General features: G+C 39.4%; 1 protein-coding gene across 1 annotated transcript; it reads left to right on the forward strand.

Moving 5' to 3' along the window:
• Window positions 1-1,371: 1,371 nt before the first annotated feature.
• On the forward strand, window positions 1,372-1,737 carry LOC118832054 (40S ribosomal protein S13-like). The gene has a single exon (XM_036739523.1). The coding sequence runs from the start codon at window positions 1,372-1,374 to the stop codon at window positions 1,735-1,737; it is 366 nt and encodes a 121-aa protein (XP_036595418.1).
• Window positions 1,738-10,051: the final 8,314 nt, after the last annotated feature.

Consider the following 10,051-nt stretch of genomic DNA (forward strand, 5'->3'; position numbering starts at 1 on the left):
TTTTCTTTATTGCTCCACTCTGCACAGATGAATCTTCCCTTCCATATCCCAAGTCCTTGAAAATGCTCTGATTTCATCAGTATGGGTACTCTATCGTATGGGAATTTCTTCCACTGATGCAGAGCCACATGGTTCTGGGAGTTGACTGGGGCACATAGAAACTAAATGATCTAATCAGATAGTTAAATAGCCAGTAAGAGTCAGAGTCAGAGGCTGTGGGATTTGAACTAGATCTTCCTGACCCCAAGCCCAGCATTCCATCTATTATGCCATACTGTCTCCTTATACAGTGCCTGGAAAATAGTAAGCAATTATTAAATACTTGTTGACTAATTCATAACTCCTATTAAGATGATAATATGGACCATAATTAGTTAAAATTGTTGGTCATTCTTCTCATATTATTTCAGTTATGTTACTTTGATCTTCTCATTGTAAGTTCTTTGAAGGTAGGAACCATGTCTCATATCTCCCACATCACCTACCTCTTATTTTTTTTCAGTTAGATGTGACTTTATTGTTTTAGTACACAAACCAAAATTTATGCAACCAGAGAAGAGGCTGTGGATGATTCATATTTCCAATTAGGTGGGAGCACTCTCTTGGTCTTGTAGTACAGAGCCAGGTGATCTACCAGCAATCTCATCTCTTATTAATGTGTTAGTTCTTTTCTCAGGGTACATAGAGGCCATTTTATAAATTGTACATTTCACTCTGATTAATCTCCATGGATTAGCTCTTACTGTTTAAGGTATGATAATATTCAATAATTGCAATTAATAATCATGATGATTTATTTTATATTAAGGTATTTAAAAGGCCAAATCACCACTTTAAAGGGAGCACAGGTAGAATTCCAATAGGAGAGAGGAAAGAGAGTAGAGAGAGGCACATAAATGGATACAGTGCTAAATGAATGGAGAACATTTGGCATTTTAAAATAAAAATGATGCTAGGCTTTAATTGTATGAGATTTTGTGGGACTTGTAAATAACAACATTTGGGGATTTTATTTTAGTTTTTTTTAAAAATCCAGTATTGCTAGTCATGGGAAAGGGCCTGGGAAATAAGAGTGAGAGATCTTCCTGTAAACAAGAAAAAAAAAGCAAGCAAACATAGCTTACATTAAGTTCTGATTTCCCTTAAATAAAATATTTGAGCAATATTACTAATCATTGTTTTCCCATATTTTTCTGATTTTCTTAAGAATTAATAGTAGTTATTAAATGTTTACCATGTACTCAACATGATGTTGTAGAAGTAGGTGGTGTGGGGCAGAAACGTGTCACTTCCCACAGATTGAGGGATTTCCTGCCCTGCTCCCTTCTTTCCTCTCTCTTTCACTGCCAGATCGTCTCCATCATCGGTCCCATGCACACTCCCGGGAAAGGCCTGTCCCAGTTGTCTCTGCCATACCGCTGCAGCACGCCCACGTGGCTGAAGCTCACCTTGGACATCAACGTGAAGGAGCAGGTCTACAAGTTGACCAAGAAGGGCCTGATGCCCTCTGAGATAGGTGTGATCCTGAGGGATTCTCATGGCATGGCACAAGTACACTTTGTAACTGGCAACAAAATTTTGAGAATTCTGAAGTCCAAGGAACTTGCCCCTGACCTTCCTGAAGATCTTTATCACTTGATCAAGAAAGCTGTGGCTGTTCAAAAGCATCTTGAGAGAAGCAGAAAGGATAAGGATTCTAAATTCTATCGGATTCTAATTCTTTTACTTAACTTTTAAAGTCCTTCTTGAGCTTTTCCAAGAAAGATTTTTGGGCTTGGGACCAATTCACACTTCCCTCTTAGGTTTCAGATGTAGGTATATTGACAGCGTTGTCCTCTTCTGAGTTTGTGTTTTGATGTTCCCTGTCACCATAATAATTCTCTGTGGTCTGTGTTCTTCTCTGCTTCCTGCTTATGATGTTTGTCTATTTCCTGGCTTTTAAAATTGACCTCTCCTGCTAGAGGACAGCAGGCACTGTCCCTAGCTTCTTGTTCTGAGTGCCAGGGGCCTGGTCAATGTCTTTGTGTGCTGGGCCCTCATGTGTTGGCAGCTATGAACTCTCTGGCTCTGCCAGCTTACCTAGTGCTGAGCTTTCATACTAGTGGTGGTGTCTGGCATGTGCTGAAGGCAGGTGGAGTTTTTCTGCATTTCCCTGGGGCTTTGCTGAAGCACAGGATGGTCTGGATCCTGGAGAATGCCTCCTCCCCTGGGGCCACACAGAAGCAGGGGGAGATCTGACTGCTGGACCATGCCTGCACCCTCTGGGCTGCAATGAAGCACCTGGAGGTCCAACCACTAGACTATGCCTACCCACCCGGGACTTCACCAAAGTACTTGGAGGTCCACTGCTGGAGGACATCTGCCCATCTGGGACTGCACCACAACACAAAGAGGTCGGGCCAATGGAGGATTCTTAGCCACCTGGGGTTTACTGACTCACATGGAGGTCTCCTGCTGGGGAACACCTGCATCCTGGAGCTGAGCTGCCTAGCATATGGGTTGGTTATCTGAGCTGGAATCTGCAAGTTCCTCTGGCTATGCTAAGGCATGTGAGGCACCCTGGTGTTGAAGTTTGCCTGCTCCACCTGCTAGTCCAGCCTGGGGTTCATGATATCTAGATGGTTTACTGATGTGGGACTTGCCCCAGCTTGCTGGGACACTTCCTGTCCTAGAATGTGTTTCCCTTTTATCTTGGTGAAATGGACCTTTCTTGCTGATCCTTCAAATTTCTGGTTTCCACCTCATCCTTCTGCTGCCTTCAATTTTCCAGGATTTTTCCTAGGGTGCAATTTTCTGGTTTTTAAAGAGGTCAAAAAGTGAGAGTGATTGTGACTTACTGCTTACTCTACCATCTTGGCTCCTGGAAGTCTCTGAGCTTCTATTCCTTATACTACATAGCTAAATGTGACAGTGTGGAGCTGTAGAGAATCCATTGCAAAAGTGTGCCTCTTAACTTTTCATTTTTTTCATCAAAGAAACTCTCAATACATTCACAGACCATTTTCAAAAAAAATTTCTAGAAATGGAACACTAAGTATATGAGGCAATAGTTACGGATGTGTTCTTGGTCACCTTTTGGTGTAAAAATCTAACCTTTTATGTCCTTTTGGAAGCTTCCCTTTTGAGATATTTTAAAAATCAATCCCCGCAAAAAGATTGAACGCATATGCTCAATTACATGAAATCAGAAAGCTTTTACACGCACACATACACATGCAAAAATCAATGTTGCTTAGATGAGAACGGAAACTCTTAAATGAGTGAAAATCTTTGCATCAAATCTTTCTGATATCAAAAATATAAAGGAAATTAGCACCAACACATAAAACTTGTTCCCATGTGGATGTGATCAAAGAATGTGAACAAATTATTCTCAAAATAATTGCAAACTGTTGACAATGATTTGAAAGATTGCTTTAAACCATTCATAATAAAAGAAATGTGAATTAAAGAAACTTCACACCAAACAAATGGCCAAATGTGACAAATAATAGAAATATTCAATGTCTGAAGCATACAGTAAGAAGGGCAACTAATACATTGCTGGTATTTTTGAGTTAATTCAATAATTCTAAAATGCAATTTGCAATCATGCTAAGAAAATTACTGAAATGGACATACCATTTAACCCAAAGATCCCCTAAACAAATATACTCCCCAGAAAGGTCAATGACACAAAAAAGTTAATAAATACACAAATATATTCATAGCAGGATTTTTTTAAAAAAAAGAAATAAAAACAAAATAGATTCCTATAAAACAAAACATAGATAAATAAACCATGGCACATGAATGAATATTACTGTACTAGAACAAATAATAAACATGAAGAAGTTAGAGAAACATGAGAATAATTATATAAATAGTAGCAAAGTACAATGAGTAGAACCAAGAAAACAGTATGTCACAACAATGTAGAGATATTCATCATCAAAAATTTATTAAATACATAATATGTACCAGGCTATGTGCTAGATATAGAGGATACAAAGAGGAAAATAATAAAACAAATTGTGCTTTCAAAGAACCACATTCTATAGGAGAGAAAACATGCACACACATATGTAGAGGTCACCAGGAAAGAGAGTGTAAAGAAAAGAAGAGATATTAGGACAGAGTTCTGGAATACATTCACAATAAGGGGGACAGATATCAAAGATGTGAGTAAAGCAGACTTAGAAGCCATCACACTGGTAAAAGGATCATACCTGTCAGATTGGTAAAGATGTCTAAAAAAACATGACAAACATTCGAGGTGCTAAAGGAAATCAGGCACACTACCACATTGCCGGTAGAACTGACAATTTGTTCAGCCATTCTGTAAAGCAATTTGGAACTATACCATAAAAGTTATAGAACTTTGAATGACCTTTGAAACAGTGAAACCACTGTTAAGGCCTATACCCCAAAGAGATCAGAATCAAGGAAAATGTGCAAAACTATAGTAGTACTTACCAGAAATTGAAAGGATGATCATTAGTTGGGGAAATGCTTAAGAAATCACATCATATGAATGCAACAGATCAGATCATAAAAATGACAAAAATGGATGGTTTCAGAGTAATCTAAGGTGTGTATGAACTGATCCAAAGTGAAGTGAGTAGAGAATCTTTATATAATCAAACAACTTTGAGAGACTTAAGAATTCTGATCAACACAATGGCCAACCACAGTTTCAGAAGATCTATGATGAAGAATGTTACCCATCTCCTTGCAGAGGGATAATGGAGTAAATATGCAGAATAGGCTTCACAGTTTTGGATATGGCCAATGTGGAAATTTGCTTTACATGACTATATGTGTGATTTTTAGAAGGGTTTTCGTTTTCCTTTTTATTTTCCTCAGGGTGGGTAGGTAGTAGAGAGGAAGAGAAAATAAATTCTTGCTAATTGAAAAAAGCAAAAATTTTCTAGACAAAAACACTAGCAGGTTAGGATATCCAGAAGAGTGTGGTTAATCAAGAAATAAGAGGCAGCTGGTGGCACAATGGATTGAGCAATAAGTCCGAAGTCTGGAATACATCAGTTCAAATCTGGCCTCTAACACTTACTAGCTCTAGGCCAGTGTTTCTCTCTTTTTTTTTTGGATTATTTGTTTATTTAATATTTTGAGTTTTCAGCACTGATTTTCACAAGAGTTTGAAGTACGAATTTCTCCCCATTTCTACCCTCCCCCCAACTCCAAGATGGCATATATTCTGATTGCCCTGTTTCCCAGTAAGCCCTTCCTTCTGTCACCCCACTCCCACCCATCCTCTTTTCCCTTACTTTCTTGTAGGGCAAGATAGATTTCTATGCCCCGTTGCCTGTATATTTTATTTCCTAGTTGCATGCAAAAACTTTTTTTGAACATCTGTTTTTAAAACTTTGAGCTCCAAATTCTCTCCCTTCCTCCCTCCCCACCCACCCTCCCTAAGAAGGCAAGATATTCAACACAGGTCAAATGCATATCATTACATAAAACCCTTCCACAATACTCATGTTGTGGAAGACTAACTATATTTTGCTCCTTCCTATCCTATCCTCCTTTATTGAATTTTCTCCCTTGACCTTGTCCCTTTTCAAAAGTGTTTGTTTATAATTACCTCCTCCCCCTATATGCCCTCCCTTCTGTCATCCCCCCTTTTTTATCTCCTTCCTCCTTCTTTCCTGTGGAGCAAGATACCCAATTGAGTGTGTATGTTACTCCCTCCTCAGGTGAAATCCGAGGAGAGCAAGATTTACTCATTCTCCCTCACCTGCCCGCTCTTCCCTTCCTGCAGAACTGCTTTTCCTTGGCACTTTTACGCAAGATAATTTACCCCATTCTATTTCTCCCTTTTTCCCTCTCTCAATATATGCCTCTATCATCCCTTAATTTTATTTTATTTTATTTTTTTAGATATCATCCCTTCATATTCAACTCACCCTGTGCCCTCTGTCTCTCTCTATATGTATATTCCCTTCAGCTACCTTAATACTGAGGTCTCATGAATTATAAACATCATCTTTCCATGCAGGAATGTAAACAAAACAGTTCAACTTTAGTAAGTCCCTTATGGTTTCTCTTTCTTGTTTACCTTTTCATGCTTCTCTGGATTCTGGTGTTTGAAAGTCAAATTTTCTATTCAGCTCTGGTCTTTTCACTGAGAAAGCTTGCAACTCCTCTATTTTATTGAAAATCTATATTTTGCCTTGGAGCAAGATACTCAGTTTTGCTGGGTAGGTGATTCTTGGTTTTAATCCTAGCTCCATTGACCTCCGGAGTATCATATTCCAAGCCCTTTGATCCCTTAATGTAGAAGCTGCTAGATCTTGTGTTACCCTGATTGTGTTTCCACAATATTCAAATAGTTTCTTTCTGGCTGCTTTCAGTATTTTCTCCTTGATCTGGGAGCTCTGGAATTTGGCAACAATATTCCTAGAAGTTTTCTTTTTGGCATCTTTTCCAGGAGGCGATGACCATTCAGGCTTTCATGGGCTGGAGCCCTGCTTCCCTCTGCTATTTCGTGGGTTCTACAGTTCTAGAATTTGTTCAGAGCCATTTTTTATAGGTGTTTGGAGGGACCTGGGTGGAGCTCACACAAGTCCCCACTTTCCAGATGCCATCTTGGCTCTGCCCTCCTAGGCCAGGGCTTCTTAAACTTTTTCCACTCATGATCTCTTCAGCACTTCTTAAACTGTGGGTTATGACCATAGTGTTTATGAAAAGCTACATAGGCAATTCATTTCACCTCTGTTTGCCTCAGTTATCCTCAACTGCATAATGGGGATAATAATAATTACCTCCTAGTATTGTTGTGAAGATTAAATGAGATAATATTCATAAAAGTGTCTTAGCACAGTGCCTGACACATAGTAGGTGCTATGTAAATGTTTATTTCTTTTCCCTCTCTCGCTCAAAAAGAAGTATTTTCTCTGTGGGAAAGTGGACAGATCCTTGGGCCAGAACCCATAAGATCTGAGTCCAAATCCAGCTTCAAACCTTTATTAGGTGTGTGACCTTGGACAAGTCATTAATCTTTGCTTGTCTCAGTCTTCTCAACTATAAAATAAGGATAATAATAGCACCACCTCTTGTGGTTGTTGTGAGGATCAAATAAGATAGTATTTGTAAAATGCTTAGCACAGTGCCTATCACATAATAGACACTTAATAAAAATTTATTCCTTTCCTCTTCCTGGGTATTGTGCTTCGGCACTGGGAATATAAAAAAAAAGATAGGGCCCCCACCCTCTAGAATTTTATATTCTAATGGAGAAAATTATACATGAAAAGATGTCTTATTGCCATCCTTCATACTCAAAGAGAACTAAAATGAAGTCTATGTCAGGGTGAAGGTACAGTGTGTCTGATTATGGCTATCAGACCAATATGAGCTCAGAAGGCTCTACCACCAGTCAGGCACATATAGTCAGTATGAACATTCGATATGGCAATTTGTGCTACTGTAATTCTGTTTTGTTCATAGAGCACATCACCTTCTTTGATGTGGGCACACCATGATGAATTGTCCTGTGCCAGAGTCTCTCATGTCTCACAATATATTCCAAAGTTCTTAAGAGAGACCTTGAGAGTATCCTCGTATTCCTTCTTCTGACCTCCATATGAGTACTCGCCTCATGTGAGTTATCCATAAAATAGTGTTTTAGACAAATGTACCTTTGACATTCAAACAATGCGGGCAGACTATTGGAGTTGTGATCTCTGCATTAGGGTTTGAATGCTTGGTAGTTCAAATCAAGAAAGGACTTCAGTGACTGGTACCTCATCTTCTTGGTGACCATCAGAATCTTCCTAAGACTATTCAAATGGAAGCAATTCAGTTTCCTGGCATGGAGCTGGTATGCTGTCCAGGTTTCACAGGCATACAATAATGAGATTGACTCAATGGCTCTGTAGACCTTCAGTTTGCTAGGCAGCCCAATACCTCTTCTGTCCCACACTTTCCTTTGGAGACTCCCAAACACTGAGTTATCTCTGGAAATGTGTACACTAACTTCATCATCTCTGTGAATATACCCTGCCAAGGCAAGTGAGTTTATCCATGGCATTCAAAACTTCTCCATTTGCTTTAAGTGATGCTTCCACATATGGATGGTGTGATGCTGGCTGGTAAAGAAATTCTGTTCTCTTGGTGCCAATTTTCAGGCCAGAATTAGCACAAGTGGCAGAGAATCAATCCACACTCTGTTGTATCTCAGCCTCAGAGGCTAGCAATGTGTGCACAATCATCTGCGAACAAAAAGTTGTGCACCAACTCTCCCTCCATTTTAGTCTTGGTTTTTAACCTTTCTAAGTTAAATAATTTACCATCAACATGGTAGCTGCATTCCTCATTACTGTTATCATGCCAGAAAAAAATCTGTATCCAGTTCTGACTTGGATAGGCCAGAATTGTTTCACTTAGGGCTGCTATTTGGATGAAATATCTGCTGAGTCCTCTTGCAAAAAGAACTGTTTGTCTTTCAGGTCTACTGGATTTCATAAGTTCATAAATGTGTGCACGCTCCATGTACCAATGATGAGTAGAATCATCTTCACAGAAGTTTTTGTACATTTTTGTTTGTCTGTTTTGCAACTGCAGAGTAGAATCCATGACTGCAGTATTAAGCAGGCCAGGGTTAAGTTCAGTGGTAGGATTCAGCTTGTTCTAACTGGTTGGGTAGAACTGGTATCTAATTTTAGGTTGAGTTCCATGAATGGGTTGTTAGTGGGGGTGGCGCCTCAACTCAGTTCAGTTGAGAACTGGTTGTTAATTCATTTGAATCCCACCACTGGTTAAGTTAGGTGAAGCAGACAAATTTTAAGGCATCTTTTCTAGCCCTTCCATCACACCAGGAGGTGAGCAATATGGTCATTTAAAAAAATGCTGCTCAGATCTCCAGGAGCTGCTGAATCCAACTTCTGCTTCAGTCCAGTGAGAAGTTGACCCTGTGCTCTGGGCTGCCTGTGTGCAGGGTTGTACCAAAGCTCCAAGCATATCTACACCTACATGACTTGCCCATTACCACAGAACTTTGAGGTAGGTAAAAATGGGAAAATGGCATGGGTGATTTCTTTTGACTGGCACATTAATTAGATTTAAGTGAGGCAAAGTTGCACAAATTTGTCAGCTTCACTCTCTTCCAGAGTCAAAACAAATTCAAGATGGCTGGTGATGATTCAGGATGTAGTGGATGACCTTGGTATCTTCAAGGTCTAATCAAGCTCTAAGCACTCCATAGCACCTGTTTCCACCACATACATGGTCTGTTGGAACAAATTTTTCATAGCCATCTGTTCCACTGGGGAAGTCTTCACATGCTTGGGGTAGAAATCTCATTAATTCATTAACCAGTTCTGTTGGTTACCTTCAACCTGGTTTAGCCCACCTGCTGAAAAGATTTTACCTGTGTGTGGCCACAACAAATGCTACAGCTTTTTGGAGGCGCAGGTGAAAGTTAGGTAGCAGGGAGAACCCAAAGGTGGAAAGCAGCCCTTGTTGGCAGTCCTCCCACCAGAGGTACTAGTTTTACCTTAATCCTCTGTACTACCCAAAAGGCATCTATAACCCTGATATAGAGGAGATACAGAGTAACTTTAGAGGGGAAGGCACTAGTACCCATAGGGGTGGGAAGAGAGACTGGGAAAGAACACCTAAAGATGACAATATTTAAGATGAATCTTAAGTCCATGAATTTTAAGAAGCAAAAGTAGGGTGATAGAGTATTCAAGGCATAATTGACAGTTAATTAAAAAAATTCTTTATGTATACATTGAATGATCACCTAAAAGATTTCTAAGGCTTACCATCATATCACTTGGGTTGCAGTATGCTTAGATTAGGGTAGAAAGAAGATTGGATTAAAAGTGAGGGAGCCAATGTTTTAGTGAGAGAATCTGAAAAGGAGAAAGGATGCTAGAGGTATTCTACTCCAAACTCATTTTATAGATAGGCAAACAAAAGTTCAGAGGGATCACTATGACTGGTTTCTAGCTTTCTTTCTATTATCCCTGCTACCTCTAGAATAACACATATTCTATTGATCCACTCAGTTATCCTGACCATTGTCAACATTTATTATAAACTT

Source organism: Trichosurus vulpecula, chromosome 9 (assembly GCF_011100635.1).
Source record: "Trichosurus vulpecula isolate mTriVul1 chromosome 9, mTriVul1.pri, whole genome shotgun sequence".
In the NCBI taxonomy this organism is placed as follows: Eukaryota; Metazoa; Chordata; class Mammalia; order Diprotodontia; family Phalangeridae; genus Trichosurus; species Trichosurus vulpecula.

Excerpts from the sequence above, each read along its gene's own strand:
- LOC118832054 (XM_036739523.1), top strand. The coding sequence starts at position 1,372 with ATGCACACTCCCGGGAAAGGCCTGTCCCAGTTGTCTCTGCCATACCGC.